Source organism: Ruditapes philippinarum, unplaced genomic scaffold (assembly GCF_026571515.1).
Source record: "Ruditapes philippinarum isolate M1 unplaced genomic scaffold, ASM2657151v2 ctg121_1_1_1_1, whole genome shotgun sequence".
Lineage (NCBI taxonomy): Eukaryota > Metazoa > Mollusca > Bivalvia > Venerida > Veneridae > Ruditapes > Ruditapes philippinarum.
The window spans coordinates 86353-109494 of record NW_026861840.1 but is presented as its reverse complement, the minus strand read 5'-3'; the positions used below and the strand labels follow the sequence as shown (position 1 = coordinate 109494).

The 23142-nt window shown below is 32.4% G+C and overlaps 2 protein-coding genes across 2 annotated transcripts; one reads left to right on the top strand and one right to left on the bottom strand.

Annotated features, from left to right (window-relative positions):
* Positions 1-386: 386 nt before the first annotated feature.
* LOC132716994 (uncharacterized) lies at positions 387-7113 on the top strand. Its single transcript, XM_060700347.1, has 7 exons — positions 387-583; positions 1035-1211; positions 3468-3642; positions 4394-4685; positions 5198-5305; positions 5928-6179; positions 6719-7113. The coding sequence occupies exons 1-7, from the start codon at positions 424-426 to the stop codon at positions 7022-7024; spliced, it is 1470 nt and encodes a 489-aa protein (XP_060556330.1). The 5' UTR covers positions 387-423; the 3' UTR covers positions 7025-7113.
* Positions 7114-14324: 7211 nt separating this feature from the next.
* On the bottom strand, positions 14325-22891 carry LOC132717011 (uncharacterized). Its single transcript, XM_060700363.1, has 2 exons — positions 21360-22891; positions 14325-20902 (listed from the first exon to the last, which is right to left on the bottom strand). The coding sequence occupies exons 1-2, from the start codon at positions 22819-22821 to the stop codon at positions 19884-19886; spliced, it is 2481 nt and encodes an 826-aa protein (XP_060556346.1). The 5' UTR covers positions 22822-22891; the 3' UTR covers positions 14325-19883.
* Positions 22892-23142: the final 251 nt, after the last annotated feature.

Here is a 23142-nt window from a genome sequence, read left to right as displayed (position 1 = left end):
TTTCAAGCATGTGTTTAATAATGTTTAAACAATTGATTAAGTGCATGTTTTACAACTGAAAAAAGTAGCGCTGAACATGCAGTTATATGTCGTAAAACTAACAAAAAGTGAACGAACTTAAAATTATACCAATTGTCTACAAAACTAAAGATGCAAAAGATAGTTAATAATCATACATAGCAAACAAATATGGTTTTGGAAACCATAACAAGATACAAAAAAAAAAAAACAATTTTTTGGAAATAAAAATTACTGCAGCATATTGGATCTTTAACAAAATATTTTCTACCAATGGGTGAAAATTCTTTAAGATAAACATTTGACCTCGTGTTGTATATGGCATTATATTGTCTGTTATCTTTATAAACAGTGTAAAACTGTCCTAGTTTATCACTTTTAGTTTGAGACTAACGAACGTGTGGGATGTTTTCAATTCCTGTTTTAACTTTTGCTTTCATTTTGCCTGTTTCTGTGTTCGCATTAGAAGCAAAAGTATTAAAGCCAACGAAAAATGGAACTTTCGACGTTGGTATCATTATAACACCGGGAGCTGACATTGCCGGTGAGGCGTACGAACAGCTAGGTATGAGTATAAGTAGTTACGTAAACCGGAACTTATTTATTTATTAATTAGAACATTGACTCTCTGAGCAATAACTGTCGTTATTATATAGCCAGGTCAACATGCGAACTATAATTGTAGACTTACTTGACTATTTACTTGTTGCTATTCAATTATGTAATATTAATTTTGTATTTTTACAATCCCCTGGTTTAGAAGCGGACTTATTGTTTCATGTCCAAAGAAAAAAATCAATGTTACGATGTTATTTTTCTACATATATTATGAATTGAAAAAAAAGAATGGGCATATAATGGACAAACGAGATAAAAGAAAAATCGTACTACAAAAAGAAAAAAACAATTCAAACGCATGCACGATATATACAATTAAATGATACAATGAAAATAAAACCAAAACTAAAACAAATATATTGTAATGGAACCATGCTGTTTGTTAATTTTTTCAACAGGTATAAAACTGCAGGAGGCTTTCAATGGCCGCATGTGGATATCTTTGCTGTGTGACTTTCCATTCAACACTCCAAATCCCTTACAGTTAGGTACGGGCGTCAGTGAATCAATTTCAAAGTTCAAAGATGCGGGGTTTCAAGGGAAGAACATATTCTTGGCAGGACATAGTCTGGGTGGTAAGTCAGAATTTTAGTGCTCTGTAAGTTGTGCACGATTTGAGTGGAATGTGTGCTCTAGGCTAGCGTAATTCAAATGTGAATAGTGCTCTGAGAGTATTGTTCAGGGATTGAGTAGTACAGAGTGTTCAATGAGTAAAATCGTGTGCCAAGTGAGTAATGTTTAGGCGTAAGAAGTACACAGTGAGTTCAGAGTAATGATTAATGTTTAAGTAGTACTCTCATTATGAGATTATGGTCAGGGGACGAGTGATTTTCAAGGCATGAGCAGTGTTAAGTGAGTGTTGTTCAAAAAGTAAGTAATGCTCTGTAAGAGTAGTTCAAAAAGTGAATAATGTTCAACGGGTGAGTATTTCAGAAGTGAATCTTGCTCAAGAGGCGTGTATTGTGCTTTATGAGTAATATCTAGCAAGGGGTAGCGTATTTCAGAATGAATATTGCTCAAGAGGCGTAAATATTGCTCGGTGAGTAAATCCAGGGCTAGTATGATTCAAAATGAGTCTTGATCAAGTGGCGTAAATTTGGTGTGATTTATGCTATATGATATATATCTAATACATGTACTAGCGTTATTTAAATTGAGTATTGCTAAAAAGGCGTGGTTAATGCTAGAGCAATATGAGTAAATTCTAGGGTTAGCATAATGCACAGTGATTATAATTCAAGGAATTCTTGCGCTAAGTGAATAACATTTAGTGTGATTTCTGTTCGGTGATTTATGTTCATGACTCGTGTAGTTCTTATAGTTAAGTAATAGACATATTACAATGTACAAATATTCATGTACTGTAGTTTTCATATTGCATGTTGCCTTTGTTTAATGAAAATCTATCTGCCCATCGTTAAGGCACAAAAAGCAGCTTTAACTGTCGAGTACAGATCGCGGACATGTCGTCAGTCATGCCCTTAAAGAGTTAGTTTTGAAGCACAAAATGTTGATAATTTATCTCCGTGCAATTTCCACAAAGTAAACAGCTTTGAGCCGAAAGTAGGTCACTGTATAACGGGTAATTATCACCTAAATATTTAGTCACCAATGGCAATAACCGCAAGGTGAAATAGCCCTGATTAGGGTTTTTGTTGACAGCAAAGGACGCCGCCGTTCAAGCTGTCTCATCGCACTAGGGCTCACACAACCGAGTACCCATCCTCGCCGTCCCTGCCTACTTTGTAACGCTACTCTCCTCGGCTTTAGATAGGACATCGCAGCTAACTTAATGCAGACTTAGTAGTGTTGTTTTAAACACCGTTTACCGATGCCCTGTACCTATCAATGACGTTTACGTTAGAATAACAACAAATATTTTTGGAAATCATAAAATTTAAAATGAAACGTCTTATGAAAGGTATTAGCAGCTGTACATATCATTATTCAAACACTATACATGAAGCTAGCATTATCTGCTACAAATATCAACTCTTAAAAGTTAAAACGAATTATTATACAGTAGCATCGTGCAATATCTGTGTTTGGGTAATTGAGACAGAATTGTAATTTACTGAAAATTAATTATGTCGCTATCGCTCCGGTCGAAGTTTCTAATTTCTGTACAGCACTCCAAGAATATGGCTTCCTTAAGAAATCCTTACATATATAGTATCAACGGTATTTGTAATACTAATGGAAAAATGTTCCCATTGTAGACCTATCAACTTTAAAATGCATATAATAAAGTGGAATGTAATCTTTGCGTAGCAAAAAATGTACCATTGAGAAAATCGTACAAGGAAATGTGTTATTTTGTTTTTTTCTTTTAAATTCCTGTTTGAAAAAAAGGTTGATAAAGTTTTGAGTGATTTAGAAAGACCATAATAATATTTTGTTCTAGGACACTTTATTATCTGCTATATAAATATATGTTATATCAAATCATGTATCTCACACTTGCTAAAAACTTCCTGTCTACTACTTAATACTATCAATGTAATTATTCATTGCAGACCTTCCATTATAGACCAATTCTCTTCAATAGTAAATATGCATAAGCATGTTATCTAAGAAAGAAAAATGAAATAAACTAACATATAATAGAAAGAAGTAGCATATATTTACTGACAGAAATTCCCTGCCATAATCGTGTCTATGTACAACTGGACAACAGAATTGAATTAAAATTTATTGGAAGAAATCACATTAGTGACTTCATTATTTTCGAAAATACTATAACATAAAAATTAGTTTGTTCAAATTTTGTAGGCATTTATGATGTGTTTCTGCTTTCTTTTTGGTACTTACTTAAGAATTTTATACTATAGGTGTATTTGTTGGCAGCTATGGTTTGAACCATTGGTCACAACTAAAGGGTGTGATGTTGTTTGCCTCGTACTTGACAAGATCTCATAGATTGAGGGACTACCCCTTGCCAGTACTGACCATCTCCGGTGATCTCGACGGGCTTACACGGATCACTAGAATTGTAGACACATTTGAGTAAGAATCTTATTTCATTATTCATTTTACTGTTATTTTGATCCTATTTTAGTTGTTCCTTTATATTACATCTTTTGTATAAAACTGCAGATTTGCAGTGTCGTGTTTTCATTAGACAGCCGTGATGTTTATATTTTCTATATTGTATTTTGACTATTTTCAAAGCTGCTGCATTCTTTTAAGCATTATATTTTTAGACAAGTTTTATTGTTGTGTATAAAAGAGTGTTGCAGTATAAGCTAACAATCTGTTATACTGTACCACATATAGTCTTTGTAACTAATAATACATGAATAAATTAATGGGCACATTTCGAGTGTCGCTGCTTGCACTGGTCTATGACGTATTTATGACATATACTTATTTCGTTATGCCTAGAAAACATTTTTCTTTTATCTTTTACAAGGTTTTCAAAATAAATATATCATATTGTGGGGAAAAAACGAACGACTTCTCGTGGAGCTAGTTACTAGTAGTTACATTTTGTCTGTTGTACTCCTAAACCATTATTTAGATAAATACTGCAGTCAACTGATGTCAACAGATCAACAGAAATAGATTTCATTTACCGGTGAAATGGTGAATGGACCTTTGTAAACACTCTTTAGGATTTAACATTTTATATAAGTGTCTTTTCCGCATAAACAAATAAAGAGATCAAAAATTTTAAAACTTGATTAATAATGCTTGTGAAAATTAACCAACATTTTTGACTGCGAGCGATTAACGGCCATCATGATCTTTGTTTCAGAGAGTTGGAAAATGAGACATTACACAACCCTACACCTTTAAACCTGATAACGCCGGTAATTGTAATGCGAGGTATCAACCATGGTCATTTTGCTTCTGGAAATATGCCACCAAACGTTCTAAAACATGACCTTCCCGTTGACAAGGACATTACATTCGACATCGCTCATTCGACGATAGCTTCCCATGTGTCCAATTTCATCACTGTTAACACTGGTCTACCAAAAGAAGACTACGCCAAAGCTACTGCTGGTTTGAAAGGGGCATATACCAGTACACAAAATATAATAAAGGTATAATTAATAACGTCGTCGCCATCACCATCATCACCATCATCAGATCACCATCATCATAACAGCAGCAGTCTCAGCTACAACAACAGTTGTAGAATGTATGTTAAGCTTAACTTTATTAATGTTATTATGGTTGTGAAATGTGGGGAGATAGAAGAATATAGCTTACGTATATATTAGAATACAACTGCATGATATCTATATATTTTAGAACCATAGCAAAAACAATATGATTGGCCCGTACAACAGAGTTTTAGCCATTTAATGTTTTCAAATTTCTATATTGCATGCAGACGTTACAATAGGCTTCTTCGCGTGTAAGGTGTACTTATCATTTTTCGTTTCAAGTCGTGTAAGAAAAACTGGAAACACGTACGTTATTCAAATCGTCTACACCAGATTTTCAGTCATTGGACTTAACGACCGCTTTACCTCTTTGCTGTTTTTTTTTTAATTTTCAATTGATAAAAGATTTCTTTACAAGCATCACATTTATTTTATTTATGTTTTAGCCTCTGTCAAAGATCAAGGCTTTGGACACAAACAAAGCAAAGTCATCATTTTCTACGGTGACTGCTCAGAAATATATTTTGGGTGATAAACTGGCGGCACATGTAGATGTAAGTAAACGAAGGTGTTCACGCATTACGGTTTCGTTTTATACTGTATTTCTATTTTATAAGAGGATCGGTGGTTTATTACACTTTCCATTATCATTAATGAACAGACTCAATATAATTATTATTGTTAATGAAACCGAACGTAGTTTCATTTTATACTACATGTAGAATGGACATGAAAGAGAAATTCATAAGGTATTCAATTGTGTCAAAAACAGGTTTGTAAAATTCTCAAACTGTAGATTTCATCTTATTCATTTTTTGGTTGGTTTTTACATCGAATCAACACAGTATAGGTCATTTGGCGACTTTCAAGCTTTGCTAGTGGAGGACGATCTCAGGTGCAGCAATGTCTGGAAAATGCAAACCCGAAAGTGCATAAATTATTATAATCGAGCTCAAAGACTCGAGCTGAGAAAGTTTCAACATGACAATAATACAGATGGCCATTTTTAGGACTCATTCATATCTGACGTAACGTATAGAGAATCGTATGCAACCTTTTTGCAAGGCACGTGGAAGTAATGTATGATCATGGATCATAACAAAATGTATGTAACGAGGTGATAATATAAATATATTAATACTGCAGCTGTTGTTTCTGTTGTTACTTCATTGACAGGTTGGTGACAAGGAAATCTCTTTACAAGAGATCGATTTTTATGAGCCAGATGTACAATTAAAAAATAAATCGTTTGCGCATGTGCAGACTTATTCGAATGTCGTTGTACCCTTTGACCCGGAAGATGTTTCGTTAAATCCGCAGACGCCATCGGAAATCCAGTCTGTGATGAAGAGTAAAGAGGGAATGATAGAATTGCTTCCGGGTGTCCCACACGACAGCCGAAATCTGACATGTCGGGATTTAAACAAGGTATTTGTATTCAGATTTAAATCTATTTTGCCTCAGAAACAATATATATTTTTCTTCCTAAACATGAGTTTTATAAAGTTAAGAGCATGTTAGATGCTTATCATATGAAGAAATGAAGACTGCAACGTTAAATGTGAAACTATTTGTGATTAAAGTAAAAAGATGGTTCAGGAAAACTTCAATGAGTAACTTCTTGGAAACTCTACAGATCACCAAACTGAAAGGGTTCATGCATATTTAATATTTATATAACTTGTATTCTATATTTTAATATTTTGCTCGGTGTGAAGTATTTTGACACAAACAGATTGTGGCAAAGTGTTTATTTACTCATCAGGGCGGTAGACTTTAATTCAAGAAAAGATTGTTAATTATTGAAAATTTGATGCCGCACTATGCGGCCTCATCTGGTTCCTGGACTGTGAAATGTATGAAGCTGACGGAATCCTGTGGTATGCATACTTTAACGATAGTCACAATGGTGCATCTTTTGTTTCGTTCCCTTTTATTAATAGGAAACACATTTTTTCTCTTTTCAGTTCCTATATCACGTTGCTCTAAATGCATCTTCATCTCTTGCCCACAACCGTTCCGTGGAAAGAAATTCACCGGAAATAACGTTCCATGATGATGGCATCTCCGGTAATGTGTTAAATTGGACATTAGACTCTTTAGACCTGAAATATGGTGCAAATGGGGCTCTGGATGTCACTTCATACGCATTTATTGTTGCAGCAGACGACAAAGGTGGGAAAATGGCGGGAACTATTCACTGTAAATTGTTATCACCATACAGAGCAATGGAATGGATTTACATAGATTCATTGAAGAGAAATGTCTCGTAAAAGTTTTTTGGTGATTTTTTGTTGTACTAAATAGACCAATCTTTTTATTTCCCACTGTGTTTTTGTAATAAAGATATCTTGGATTCGGATCTTGTCTTAGCAAATGTCAGTAAATTCAAGGTTAACATTGTACATGAGGATCTCGTTTGACAATATGCATTGTTGTGAAGGTTGGCGGACTTTGCATTGGTGATATATATTGTATATTTCAGATTCAGTTCTGCTAAGACAAAATAAAGACAGGAATCAGTAAAACAACCTTTAAATAGGACGAAAGCCTACCTTAACTTACTGAGGAAGGCCCTTAACATATGTTTTGATGTTATACTGTCTTGGCTAGGTAATTTCACAATAACATTGTTTAGAGCAACGCCTTTACATAGTTTCCGCTGAGCAAGGTCTTTTGTAGGGTTTCAACCAAAGCCTTTACTACGTTTACGAGTAAATCTGACTGCGCATTTGTTTTCGCATTATTCTGACTGAGCAAGGCCATAACATAAGATTTGAACATTATGCTGGCTAAGCAAAACCTTAACCTATGTTTTCACGCAAGGTTTTTTTTATTTTATAGATTTCCAGTTATATTAGCTAAGCAAAGCGTTTGCATGCTTAACAGGTACAGACCTTTGCCTTTTTACGCGTTTCTTTTCTGCAGAATCTTCTTTCGGTCATGCGCCATCTACTTAAGACACAAATACCTTTACCTTGTTCGATCGCGTAGCTTATCAGATCTGTGATTCATAGGTCACTGTTTCGATCTTCTTGTGAGGCAAAATTTCTTCTTGACAAATAAATTGGACAACCGCTGATTTAGAAATCATGTGGGATTAGTAGTCGGTCACTTGCGAGGAAATTGGTAATTACTGGTTAGTTACCAAGTCAATCGACCTGCCGCTGAGATGACCAAAAATAAGTTTTCAGGTAAAACGGTCTAAGGTAAGGCCTTTACACAAGTTTTCAGGTAACACTGTCTGAGGTAAGGCCTTTATATAAGTTTTCAGGTAACACTGTTTGAGCAAGGCCTTTATATAAGTTTTCAGGTAACACTGTCTGAGGTAAGGCCTGTACATACGTTTTCGTGTAACTCTGCCTGGGAAAGGCCTTTACATAAGTTTTCAGGTAACACTGTCTGAGGTAAGGCCTTTACATACGTTTTAAGGTTACACTGTCTAAGGTTAGGTCTTTACATACGTTTTAAGGTTACACTGCCTAAGCAAGGCCTTTGCATACGTTTTAAGGTAACACTGTCTGAGCAAGGCCTTTATATAAATTTTCAAGGACACTGTCTGAGGCAAGGCCTTTACATACGTTTGTAGGTTCCTCTGTCTGAGGTAATGCCTTTATATAAGTTTTCAGGTAACACTGTCTGAGGCAAGGCCTTTACGTACGTTTTCAGGTAACACTGTCTGAGGCAAGGCCTTTACATACGATTTCAGGTAACACTGTCCGAGGCAAGGCCTTTACATACGTATTTAGTTAACACTGTCGGAGGCAAGGTCTTTACATAAGTGTTCAGGTAATACTGTCTGAGGAAAGGCCTTTACACAAGTTTTCAGGTAACACTGAGGCAAGGCCTTTACATAAGTTTTAGGCAACACTATCTGAGGCAGGCCTTTACGTTAGTTTTCAGGTAACAGTGTCCGAGGCAATGCCTTTACATAAATTTTCAGGTAACAGTGTCTGAGGCAAGGCCTTTACATAAATTTTCAGGTAATACTGTCTGAGGCAAGGCCTTTACATACGTTTTCAGGTAATATTTTCTGAAGTAAGGCCTTTACATAAGTTTTCAGGTAACACTGTTTGAGACAAGGCCTTTACGTACGTTTTCAGGTAACACTGTCTGAGGCAAGGCCTTTACATACGTTTTCAGGTAACACTGTCCAAGGCAAGGCCTTTACAAACGTATTTAGTTTACACTGTCTGAGGCAAGAACTTTACGTAAGTTTTCAGGTAACATTGTCGGAGGCAAGGCCTTTACACAAGTTTTCAGGTAATACTGTCTGAGGAAAGGCCTTTACACAAGTTTTCAGGTAACACTGAGGCAAGGCCTTTACATAAGTTTTTAGGCAACACTGTCTGAGGCAGGCCTTTACGTAAGTTTTCAGGTAACAGTGTCTGAGGCAAGGCCTTTACATAAGTTTTCAGGTAATACTGTCTGAGGCAAGGCCTTTACATACGTTTTCAGGTAATATTTTCTGAAGTAAGGCCTTTACATAAGTTTTCAGGTAACTTTGTCTGAGGTAAGGCATATGTTTTCAGTTTACACTATCTGAGCAAACATAAGTTTTTAAGTTAGACTGTCTGAGCTAGACACATGTATATGTTTTCAGGTTACACTATCTGAGCAAGGCCTTTACATAAGTTTTTAAGTTAGACTGTCTGAGCTAGGCCAATGTATCCGTTTTCATAGATTTTCAAGAAAAATACTGAATATGATGAGGAGGGAGGACATAAATTGCCTGACAACTACACAACAAAATACTCAACAAAATCTCAGATTCTAAGTATTGCTTTTATTTCACCATTTAACTACATTCTACAGAAAACTGACTGCTTTTAAAACTAGCACGCATGTTCATCATCTCGCGCAGTCTTACTACACAAAACACATGTACATTATAAGCACCCAAAATATAGTCTTTCTTAATATGTAAAAAGAAAAAAAAACACACAGAAAAAAACCTTAGAACTAAGTATGTATAAAAAGTTAAAAACTGATCAAAAATACTACAAGTTTAGGTTTTCTTCACTTCCCAAAAGGGAAAGTCCATTTCATATGGAACCAAATGGTTGAAATACTTAATAACAAGTTAAATTGAACACATAAAGTTAGATCTAAATAGTACAGCACATAGTATAAAAGAATGAAACAAATGCAAAATATACATAACAAACAAAAATAACTACTAAAAAAGCAAAAACAATTATAACAAAAAAAAACACACAAAAAACAAAAAACACCGGACAAAAAGTGGTTTTTGTTCTATTATAACAGAAGGAGACTTAAAGCATGTAAAATAAAGCGGGACTTTCATATGATAAATTGAGAATAATTTTTCATGCTGATTATCATGATTTTCATTTCATACTTTGCTTTAAATATTTTTAATGAATTTGTAAATTTCAAATAAAAAATATATTTACATATAATAATAAGGGCATGGTTGGTTATTTGTATTTTCCTCTATGGTCCACTGACATACTAAATCAATAGTTTTAGTTTTGCAGTGTTGAACATTCTTTGAGGTTTCCATTTAAAGAAGGAAGAATGACATGGATGTTGGAAATTTACTCACAACAAATAAATAGGGATTTTTATGTTATAGAACTGCCAAAATGGAACACAATCATATAAATAAGAACAACTGATATGTAGAAGTCTTTAAAAAAGGAACACCTTCAAAATTAATCATGAACACATATAGAAAAATAAATGTGTACAAGTTGTACAAAAAATATTATTAAGAACACAAAAATGGCTGTTTGAACACACACAAAATAATACACGACAGAATAGGAAAAAAAACAAGAAATGCAACCAATTTTTGAACACAGTCTATACACAAAAAAAAACTCAAAATAAAAAAAATAAAACGATTTTTTTCTATAAGAAAATAAAACATGGCACTTATATATATTGGAAGATGGCAGTGAAAGGTTTTACAAGGAAGTAAGTTTTTTTGGTATATCAACACTTTCATAACATGATCCTCACATCAACAAACAAATATGTACTATTTCAACATTTTCTCATTCCATTTAACCTACAACATTAATCTTTATTTCATATATCATTTAATTTATATATATATATATCTGATTTCTAGACTTTAATATCTGTAGAACGTATAAAGTATATCTACTACAATGCAGTTTAAAGATGAACATACTTTACTTAAATTCAACCTGAAATTTCCACATGTTATAAGAAAATACCAATCAAAATCATCTTAGAATAATTACAATCTGTTTAGCCAATCAAAAGATAAGTTAGAACAACACCACCAATTTGTTTGAGCCAATCAAAAGCATTTTGGAAATTTTCTATTATTATCAACCAATCAAATGATTTGTTAGCATAATGCTTGACTTTAGCTATTATATTCTAATAAACTTAAGGTATTTGATTCTAGAAACATATGATTTAATGTTTAAACATTAAAGAATCATTTTTTGAAGAACACATAGAAAGACTAGGACCCTAATTTGGTAATAGTTTATCACCATTTTCATGGCAACCACATCTAACCATCGTCACAACCTTTATATAGACAAATGTGTTTACAATATTACATTTTCACTAAAGCAATAATATGAGATAACATAAAATAAAGGATAATTTTTTACTTGAATTTCTTTCAGTTTTTCGGTGGTTTCTTTACATGAATTTCTCTTAATATAACACAACATTATTGCCACATTAATTGGTTTAAATTTCACACCATAGATTCTATTGGCTTTGAGTTTCCAACATTTTTTTATTATCTATTAGTCACTAGAATTAGAAAATACAAAATTAGGTTACATAGTGATCAATACTGCTGTTTCTATGTATTACTATTACATCTGAGTGTTTTGAAATCAAGGCAAAAATTACTCTTTATTTACAAACAAGTTTAACTACATATTTTTTAACTGTACTTTAACATTATCAAAATATTTATTATGTACGGTAAGTACTTTACAACTTTCTTAATCTTTCAGAATTTATCTAGTTATTATTAGACTTACTAAACTATGAAAAGACAATGAAAGTATTTGTATTTCTTGATCTTTTCACCTAAAAAATAAACAATATTACAAAATAATACTTGCATTAATCCATAGTTGCATAAATATGTAAATAATCACTTGTAAAGACCAGCAGTCTTTGAAGATGTAATTCTGTTAGGCCACAGTTTATTTCAGATAACATAACTAAACCTTAATGTTTCTACTGTTAGTCTTACAATGTTTACTTGCTTTCGTTTATTTGGACATTGGCTAATAGATGAGCAGTTGCTCTATGAAATACTTAACCAAACTGTAATTGCAAGCTAAGATGTAATTGTAAACCAAGATATTGATAAAGCAAGCAAGTACCTACTATAACAGTCTCATACTTGTCATTACAGGGTCATAACATTAAATTACCATTACTTAGTCCTGTATAAATGTGTATTCCCCTATTTTTCTATAGTAGTATCTCCATAAAAATGACAAGAGAGGAAATGGTACATTTCTTTTAACATACAGTTGGTTAATCTATGCACACAAATTCATGTGGAATAATTAAAAAATTGTCATTTAAATATTCAAAGAGACAGAAATTCAGAACTATGAAAAAACATCTAATAAAAATTAGATTTACAATACTTATAGCTTAACATACAATTATATTATATGCATATATTCAATATATAATACCAAAAATATGCTAAAATGTATATTATAAATTATAGAAACAACAAACAATAGTTTTTGACAAAATTATACAGCAAAAAAATGGAATATAATTTATATAAAAATGCTTGTTTATGTACATGTAAATCTTAATAATTTAAGGTTGCAGAACACCTTTTTGTACTTCTTTACTACTTTTTTCAAAGAAATTAGATAGCTGCATTTAGAGTTTTACATTTACAACCAATGAACAATATTATAGAGTCTAGTTTATAATATTTATTGTTAAAGCAAAGGATACAAATTTACCAGAATAAAACTTTTGTTGATTTTCTCAACAAAACCCTTTCATAAACATTTCATAAATTGTTCTGTAACATAAACAAAAATATTTTCTTCAGTTCATTAACTTTTTTACTCAATAAATACATGTACATTAAAGGTATCCTGCAGTCTTAAAAAATTATATAAATTAAAGCAAATTAATTAGGTGGGTCTTAAATAAGAAATAAAAGCTTTTCTTAAACAAAATTGATTGTTTTGATTAATTCTCAAAATTTGTGATACACTTCAAATATTTGACTTAAAATTGAAAAAAATGAAATGAGAACTTATAAATGTATTAAATAATGTGAAAAAATATAACTATTAAATAAATTAAGCAGTTTTTTTTAAATAATGATTTATAAAAGGTGCAAAGTAAATAGTGTTAGTTGTTTTGTAACTGAGATCAAAACCTAGGAGATGTCTTCATATATTTTCCGATATGAAAAAAGTAGAATAAAAATAATTAAAAAATAAAGCTTATAAGTAACAGAGATTTTTTTCTTCAAATCTCTGCAATTAACATAAAATATTTTGTAGCACTCTGTGTGTCAGTTAATTTTATTTGTCATTTAAAATGACGTCAAACAGCCATTATAAACAGCATAAAAATGCATATCATGTTAAATGAAATAAGACATACATGTTAATTGACATAAATTGATATATCATGTAAAATAACATAAATTGATATATCATGTAAAGTGACATAATGTTTTTCTATTTACAAAAAGAACAACAAAACATATTCTGCAGAACTAATCTGGTAAACATTATCATAAAACATCATACATTCTTTAAAACATTTATTTAACCGAGACAGTGGTTCCTCCAAATACAAGCTGAGATCTGAACAGATTTTATTATCAATGATTTTAATGGCTATCTATTACATTATGCAGTAAAAGTAAACATTTTTTTTCCTGGTATAAAAAGACATCAAAAGTTAATGTTTCATTTATTTATTTATTTTTGATTGTAATGTAACATTTGTTTCCATTTCTATTAGACATATCACCTTAAACTAATGAAAATTTTACACAAAAGTTTGCAATAAGATCTATTATTTGTAAAGTTATAATCTGGCAAATTTTTGAACTTATTAACTCTCTGCTATAACAGTATATGACAAATGACTTAGAAGACATTATATGGCTAAAAGTAGTCATGTCAAACAAAATAGCTTATGTTTTGTCATTTTGATCTTTGTTTTATGTTTTGCATACTTATCTTTAAGGAAATTACAGATGCAACATAAGGTAAAATATTAAAATAGTTTTTTGTTGGTTTAAATGACACCCTCAGGAAGAAAGACTGTTTAATATAAATATCCAACTACATTACAATCAATGGAATGAAAATGTTTAAACACCACAGCCATTTATTGTTTGTTTTCTTTTGGCTTTTACACAAGTATAAATAAAAAACAAATCAAAACTAAACAAATTTGATAACTGTTGTTGATTTTTGGCATTAAACCAAATAAATATTTTACTTAGTTTTGTATATTATGTGATGTAATGATTTTATCTTGAAGTTTTCAAAATATTGTTTTAATGTAAAAAAGAGCTTTAAAAACAAACAAGTAAAAAAACAAGTAAGACAGCGCGCTCGACTTTTTTATTGCTTGCCAATAAAAAAAGTTTTTGCAGTAAAAGGCAATACAAGAATCTCTGTATTTTTAAAGTGAACTAGTTGTTTGATACCCTTGAATATTACAGCAATGTTTATATGACATAATTTATGGTAAAGTGAACAAGTGGATAGGAATGAATTTTTTTAGATTTTTTAAGTTTTTTAGTGCTTGCCTATAATACAAAACATTGACAGTTAAGGGCCATAATTCAAATAAAATCTTTGACAGAATTACCTTCTCCTGGACATGTTTGGGAATCATGATTGTAAACAAGTATTCCAACTTTCAAATTAATATCTCAAAAAGTTCAGTCAAAAAGTGGACTGGTACTAAAAACTTAACCAAGATTCTAAGTCGATAAAAGGCCTTAATTTTTAAAACAAATCCTTGACAGAGTTACCTTCTCTTGCGTACAGATGGGGGTAATGATGTGAAATAGCATTAAAAGTTTCAAAGCAATATCTCAAAGGGTTAAGGCAATAAGTGGATTTTACCCATATTCAATGTATTTTCTAAGTCAAAAAGGGGCATAATTCTGTCAAAAACCTTGACAGAGTTATGTCCTCTTGTCTGTTGATGAAGGTCGTGATGGTAAACAAGTATGGTCAGTTTCAAAGCAATACCTCCAATGGTTTTGAAATAAAGTGAGGTGGTACAAAAAACTTAACCAAGCTCAATACACTTTCTAAGTCAAAAAAGGGCCATAATTCTGTCAAAAACCTTGACAGAGTTATGTACTCTTGTCTGTAGATGGAGGTTATGATGGTGAACAAGTATGGTAAGTTTCAAAGCCATACTTGTAATACTTCTGAAATAAAGTGGGGTGGTACGAAAAACTTAACCAAGGTGTGACGCCGACGCCGACGCCGGGGCGAGTAGGATAGCTCCCCTTTTCATAGAAAAGTCGAGCTAAAAACAGTAAGAAATAATAATGATTTTTGTTTCCAAAGACAAAATGTTTGGATTTCTTTCAGTGGTCCCAATCAAATCACTTTATATTGAATTTAAAACAAATAATTATGATATGGAAGTAAATAATAACAAAAAGAAAATGAACAAAATTTCAGGAATGTTTTTCTTATATCTAATCTGGGTCACACCAGTTCCAGATATAATGATAATAGTGTATGAATTTAAGGGGAGTAACAGTGTCTATTAGTTCCTTTTTATCTCCCTTGTATTTTATCAAAAAATAAAACATACAGTTCAGCAGACATAAGCCATTGTCTATACAAAGTTGATAATTATTAACATTGCAAATTATTTGAAAGAAATAATCATCAGTGCAATGAAAATTAAACAAATCATTAGCACAATACAAAGTTAAATACTGATAACTTCACTAAAAAATTTTTAGTGTGCACTTTTCTTTGGGTATATTCATTGACTTTTAATCTATCATTTTAGCATAATTTTACAGAATATTTGACTGGACTTTCAATACAGAAACACACAGATAACAAAGTTTACATAAAATGTTAAAAAGTGTGAAAATTCATTAATATGAGACGATTGTAAATACATAATATGAGCCGCATCAAGTGATAATGGTACCTGAGGAATTAGATGTTAAAAACGACAAAATGGCATCATTAAACAATAAAATAGTAAGTTATTCATAAATAACATTTCTTATTTGTAGTATCACAGATATTTTGTGTGTGTAAAATTTGCATTGTTTCCTTTGTTTCTAATAATTTTGCTATCATTTTGATAAAATCCTGTTAAATCAGCTGATGATTTACTCCTGCAGAAAAAAACAACAACTGATGTTGCTTAAATTGGGAATAACTACATTTTTTTCCTAAAGGCCCAAAATCACTATATACGACTCATATAAATAATGGAGCAAGTACAAAAGTCTTCCATTGTTGTGACAAAATCATAGACTAGGACCATCATACAACAAGCATAATTCAAAATCAAGATGATGATGACGATTTGAAAAAACATTAAAATATGCTGCCCTCTAAATTCTATAGGCACAAATTCTCTGGACATATGGTTTGCTTATCATTTCATTTCAAGGCCACACCAAACTATAGTAATATTATTCTGTGCCAATACTTTTCTCTCTTAAGACTTGAATGGGCAAAAAATGAGCCTCACACTAACAATTGGAAGCCTTGGTAATGCCAAAAATGATTTGATTTTTTTGTTTTTAAATATTTTAATTGATAAATTGTAAAAATATTATATTAATCAAAACATTTACAAATATGATGTATCATACTTTACTAATGTGCTACTCTAACAATGTTAGGTTGATAGAAATAAGTTTTTATTTTCTGAAACAGTAATTTTTTTTATAAAATCATCTTAGCCAATATAAAGGTTTTGTACATAGGTTAACATATTTCAATGTCAATCTTTAATTTTTCTTGCATCAATATTCCTGCAAAAGTATGCTAACTTTTAAAGGTTTCAATTTGGTGTGACCTTATTGATATGTAGGCCTTGTTATATTTTTTAACTACGAAATGATTTTGCAAAAAAGCACCAAATACAAGTAACTTATTTCATATAATTTACGACTGATACAAATTAACTACTGAAAAAAACACCAATGTTACTATTTTTAGATACTGTTAAAACACATAATCTGATTGGATGTTTTCTAGGCATCTCATATTTAAAATTGACCAATGAAAGAGCTGCTTACAGGAATCGAGTATGACATGTTGAAATTTTAACTAATTAAAAACTAATCTAAGTTGTCAGCAGTAAAAGTTATATCATTTTGATTAAAATCATTATGCAACCTGTTGTTTTTATATAAGACCTATTGAACCATTGAGCAAAATATTAATTTATGTAATTTGTACTTGTGCTAAACTTATGTTAGAATACATGCTATAACTTTGTACTTTAAGCTATAAGTAAAAATAAGAAGAAATGAAATTTACAAAAATATGAAAAAAATCTTGCTATACAACTTAGAACTTTTAGAAGCTGAAGGAAAACACTGTAAAATATTGATTGTTCTTGAACAATGGTCTACTCAATAGGTCAAATATAATAATCATAGGTAAAAAATGAAAACACTGCATCTTGTGCAAACAATGTGAGTGACAAAATACAAAAATGCTTCCGGTAAAATGCCCTACATAGTCTTTAAACTTATCAATGTAAATTTCATTTTCAGTATTTTATGTATCCCTAAGAAAATAAATCTGAGAATAAAACTTCTCTCGTGAAAGTTTTGATGGCATTAAAAAATATGTCTTTAACTTACCAAAAATATTTTCAATACTCTAGATGTACTAAATTTTGCAAACAAATTCATAAATGTCCACTTTTTAACACATTATACTTTTTTAATTACTTTAAATTATAAAAAAAAATTCAAATTCTTACAAGATAAATTGAATTTACTTGGAATGATAATGATGCCCCCACCCTCCCAAAACAACTTTTTTCCCAAAGAATACAGATAATCTTAATTCTTAAAAAGTAAAATATGTAAAATGTAGTAAATAGGTGGGGATCTAACCTTGCAGTACAAAAAGTATTTACATATCAAGGAATCAATACTGCACTGTTTCTATTTGTTGGATAAAGAGCGTTGCACAGAATCCTTGATATATTTCTCTTGTACAGCTAGGTCAAATATATCTTTGATGGCATTATCGTAAATGCAGTTTTGTCTTTTGGCTAATGTTAAAAACTTACAATGGAAGTAGAATATTATTAGTGTATGTACAAAGTCATAGTTCTTTATCAATCAATTTGCTGAAACATATACAAATTGTTCAACAGTTATAATGAAAAGACACGCACAGCTACAAGGATAGTGTTCTAAAAATATGAAATTTACAACAAAACAAATGAGCGCACAATTCACAGAGAAACATTTACATTGTGTGTATATATATATATATACTCTTTAAACACTACTTAGTCTTAATTAAAGTGTCTTTGGTTTTTCGCCAACCACCAACTGTATTGCATTTAAGCACCAGTTGACCTTTCAGTGTCAATTTCAGATCAAATTACAGATTTGCAGAAAAAATGGTAGCACTAAAAATAGTAACAATTCTCCAAACTGGCTGCCGGGTTTTCAAAAGGCACCTTGCATAAAAATCATGTGACTTTCAGTATATAAGTCATTGGAAAGCAGGAAAGAAATTATCACTGTCGTCTGCAGATTCTCCTATAGCCGTTTCCAAAAGTTTGGTCATATGTCTGCTGACATTACTATAGTCAGTACTCAAAAATTTGGTGACACGTCTGCTAATATTTCCATATAATTATAGTCTGTTTCCATAAACTGGTCACACTTCTGCTGCAACATCAGGAATTCAAGGTGAAAAAAAGTTTCTTAGCACTATACGTCATGGACAGATCCACTTTTTGGAATGTATATAACATAACCCCTTTTTAGAAACAATGGAATGTCCGAGTCAATATGGAATGTTCCATGTCAGCACTAAGGGTAAGAAGCGTATATTGTAATGTTGCATGCTGCCCATAGGGTAAAGGATAAGACACTTCTGTACATCTGTAGTTTGCTCTAAACTCCACCAGAACTCGAATGTGAAAAATGAAGGTCTGTGACCCAATAGTCATGAAATTAACAAAACATGATGCCCACAGTTTAACTGTGACATCAAAAAATATGTTTACATTACACAAAAATAGTTCATGTAAAACAACCTTGACATAAAATTGGATTGTTCTGTTCACTTCATATAATGAATAAAATCTTTGGGAATACTTTTCGTCTATTGACTAGGAAAAAAATCCTTTCAGAAAACAACAAGTCCAATTGTCAATTATGGCCTGTTTTCGAATGATAGTATCATTCCACTTTAAATACAAAGTACCATGGCAGGATTTTCACTCAATAAATAGTGATCTCTTTAAAAAATAAATGATTAAATGGACTTTTGAACAAAATGACATGCAAATGAATGCGGCAGGAATTTCCAAAATTAGTATACGATACACAGCTCCGTGAAATTTCAGCTTCTGAAAGCTGCGTAGCACAAAATGAAATATGCAAATTAAAAATGTCATATGCAAATGAGATGAAGCCACCTAACACTAGACGGGAATTTCTGCAAACATTATATCATAACCGCCTTGCCTCTTCTTCTTTTGATATGTCAATGTTTAACAAGGGGAACTAACTCCTAATTATGAGACATGAGTTATTGCACCATAAGTTCACTATATATAGAACTCTCCAACAATTGTTTTTTTTAACTATGGATTTTTTTTGTCTTTTTTTTTTTCGTGTGAAAAAAAAGTGACGTTAATACTACAAATTTGTTTGAAAACTAGAATGATTGCTGCCACAAATTGCTGCACAAAATAACACGCTCCCCATGCCATGATTAATGTCACATGAAAAGATAAATACTTTTTTCTTCTATTTGTCCAGTTTTGCATCTCAATACAAACACCTGGACAAGTATCCACAACATTGTCTGCAACACAAAAAAATTGTGATAAAAGAAAAGAATGTCCGACATTAATCTGTACATTATTTCTTACATGATTTCTATTGATAGTTTAATCATTTGATTCCTCATCATGAATATTGCTCTCGATGACGTCACGTAGGAGATCATCCACTGAATCGCCCTCTGCGTTGATTCCCTTCTCTTCAAAGTTTAGATTCGGGACCAAAATGCTCAGCATTCGTACAACATTCATTCGCAGCATCTTCAGCTTCAGCAAATGAAGACAATTCGGGCATTTTGCTCCGTCCTCTGTACATTTCATGTTTTTGTCAGGTACAGCTAAATCGAGTGCCTCATCATTGCATTTCTTTCTCAAATCTATAGCACCAGTATCATCTTGATGTCTGTTATCATGGATTTCTTGCAATGGATTGTGGGTTTTATGATATTGCTGTTGTGCACTAACCCCATTTTGCTGCATGGATTGTTCCGTAGGTTGCTGCCTTGATTGTTGAAGAATTTGCCCATTGCTAAACTGTGGGGAGATCTGGCCATGTCCATTCATGTGGAATGGTGGACTTGGCTTACTATGGAATGGTTTGCCATAAAACGGAAAGTTCATTAAACCGAGTTTTGCAAACTCTAGTGACTTCTGTGCCATCTCCATGCCATCTGGAATCATGTGATGAAATGGTGGGAATGGTGGTCGGTGAAGGGGTTGCTGGGGCGACATCTGCTGCTGCTGGTTTCCAGGTGAAACCTGTGGTTGGGATTGTGGGTAATTTGGTGAAAGAACGGGTGAATGTGGCACAGAAGATTGATTATTCTGCATATGAGATGGTGGTGAATGCTTGAGCTGTTGACTTGGAGATGTCTGCGGAAGATGAAGGCCGTTTAAGTTGCCCGGAAACGGATTTGGAATCATTGGAGAAGCCGGCATCTTGAACACTGGAGATTCTCCAGGTATTGGCTGTGTTGCTAGGTAACCGAGACCTCTTGGTGAGCGTGTACGTTTTTCTTTGATGTAGTATGACATGATACTGTCGTGCTTGTTGATGATATGTGACTTAAGACTGTGACTCTGACTGTACTGTACACCACATGCACCACAAATATACGGCCTTTCACCTGAAAAAAGAAATACAACCAGCCTAACATTAAAATAAAACAAGAAACTAAATGTAGTAATAATAAACAGTAGTTCAAAATAATGATTAGAAACAACATGTATATTGCAATCATTAGTTCTCAGTTTTGATAAGCATTTTACTCAATATTAACCCTTTATAGTGAAGCTTAAATAAAACAGAATACTTAAAATTAAATACAATTAATTGAAAGTTATCAGTACAGTAAAAATTACATTGACAGGGGAGACAACACTAATATAAAACAATGACTTTTAGCCATCAGCTGTTGTCTCCCTTCCATTATCAAAACTATAGGTGGAAACAGAATTCTCACTTTTTCATCTAGGTTTGGTACTAGAATTATGTGTCATTGAAAACTTTCTTTAATTACTTATTGCAATTTTTTGAAAATGAAACATTTTCCTTTTTAATTATAAGGTTTAAAGCTTCCATACCTGTATGGATACGAAGATGAACATACAAGTTGCTCTGGTGTTTTGTTGTATATGGACAATGTGTACATTTGAAATACATGTCTCCTGTAGTCTCACCAGATTTCTTCCGCTGTGGGCTTTTCCCATGATGTGTATTCTCTATATGGTTTTCAAGGTTCTTTTGTCGTCGAAATGTCCTCTCACAATATTGGCATTTTAGGTAATCTTTTTCCAACTCTGGTGAGTTAAACTTGTTTTCAAATGGATTCATGAATTTAGAGAATGGAAGCTCTGCTGGATTGGTTTGAAAAGGGAACATTGGAAATCCATTGAATGGACTGCTGCCATGTAGCCAGTTGTTTGATGTACTGTGGGGTGGAGTCACATGACCAGTCTGTTTAATTACAGACTCGCCATTTTGTGCCGGAGTCTCGAGTTTTGAAGCTGGAAGTGGTACACCTTGATTTTCACCATCATCATCACCACCTTTGTTCTCTTTGTCCACTTCATCTTGACGCATTTTCTCAATAATGTTATTGTTTTCATTAAGTTCACGTTTGATTAACACTCTCTGATCATAGCTATTAATTATGTCACCATTCTCAAAATTCTTGCCGCCTTTTAATTCATCAATCTGATTAGCTAATACAGGCATTCTCACTGACAGATCACCATCTACTTCATCTTGGCCTTCTTGCATATCATCATTCATTTCATCAATCTCACTGTCCTCACTGTAATCAGTTTCAACTTCTCTCATCCTTCGAACAATATCTTCCAGATTGGGTTTGCGCCTTCGTCTCTCCCCACTGATGCTCATGCTCGGACTTCCGGTACTGACTGCATCGAAATCTGTGTCAGATATAGTTTTAGGACTCAGTGTTGGCGGACTTTTATCAAGACCTGCTTTAAATGCTGCTTCTAACAGTGAATCAGTATTTTTAAGAGCAATAGATTCAGACAATCTTCTTCGCTTTTCTCCATGTGGCATTCCTTCAATTGACTCAGTTGAAAAGTCTTGCACTTTATCTTCTGGATAGTGCACTCCATTCATTTCAATAGTATTATGATCTTTTTTATCATTGTGATAATTATTGTCAAAAATGTACTCAATATCTGTTTTAGTCGAAAGGTCTTCACTGGACGTCATCAGCCTTGGCTTTTTCGCAACATGCTCTTCAGTGGGTGTCACTGCTCCTTCAGGAGGCATGGATAAATTCTGTTGTCCAGATTTTTCCAGATCCAGTTTATTAGAGTCAGATTTATTAACAGTGTCTGGATGAGGATCTGGTGTCATCGGCCTAAAGTTGAGAGACTGTGATTCGACAACCATATTGCCTGTGAAGCTGTTACTTCTCGAAAATGAATACTTAGAATTGGACCTATCTGCTACAGGAGAACTCAGGGACAATGATCCAGCTGATGTGTTGAGAGGTAAAGTTGGTGTAGGTCTAAAACATGACGGGGACTGTATATCCATCATCTTGAACACAGCATTGTGGGTGGAAGATAATTAAAGTTGTAACTACCTGAAATATACAGAAAATGAAACATTTTTATAAACTTTGTTTGTAAGGAATGTAACAGAAAAATATTGTAACAGAAAGTTTCCTCTATATTACAACATTCATTCAACAAAATTTTGTTAACATAAAAAACAATTAGTAACATTATTAATCATGTCATTCTCATGGAATGATAATAAAAAAAGGGATAAAAAATGGAGGCATGAAAAATGTAAAGTTCTCTCCCTGACATGAAATATACACTCTGCATGGCATAAAACGTCTCCAATGAAACCCAA

What these genes read in the sequence shown, in the direction of transcription:
- LOC132716994 (XM_060700347.1), top strand. Translation starts at nt 424, where the DNA reads ATGTTTTCAATTCCTGTTTTAACTTTTGCTTTCATTTTGCCTGTTTCT. An exon ending in TGAGGCGTACGAACAGCTAG is followed by an intron (nt 584 to 1,034) that starts GTATGAGTATAA and finishes TTTTTTCAACAG; the next exon opens with GTATAAAACTGCAGGAGGCT. An exon ending in AGAATTGTAGACACATTTGA is followed by an intron (nt 3,643 to 4,393) that starts GTAAGAATCTTA and finishes TCTTTGTTTCAG; the next exon opens with AGAGTTGGAAAATGAGACAT.
- LOC132717011 (XM_060700363.1), bottom strand. Translation starts at nt 22,821, where the DNA reads ATGATGGATATACAGTCCCCGTCATGTTTTAGACCTACACCAACTTTA. An exon ending in TCATCTTCGTATCCATACAG is followed by an intron (nt 20,903 to 21,359) that starts GTATGGAAGCTT and finishes TTCTTTTTTCAG; the next exon opens with GTGAAAGGCCGTATATTTGT.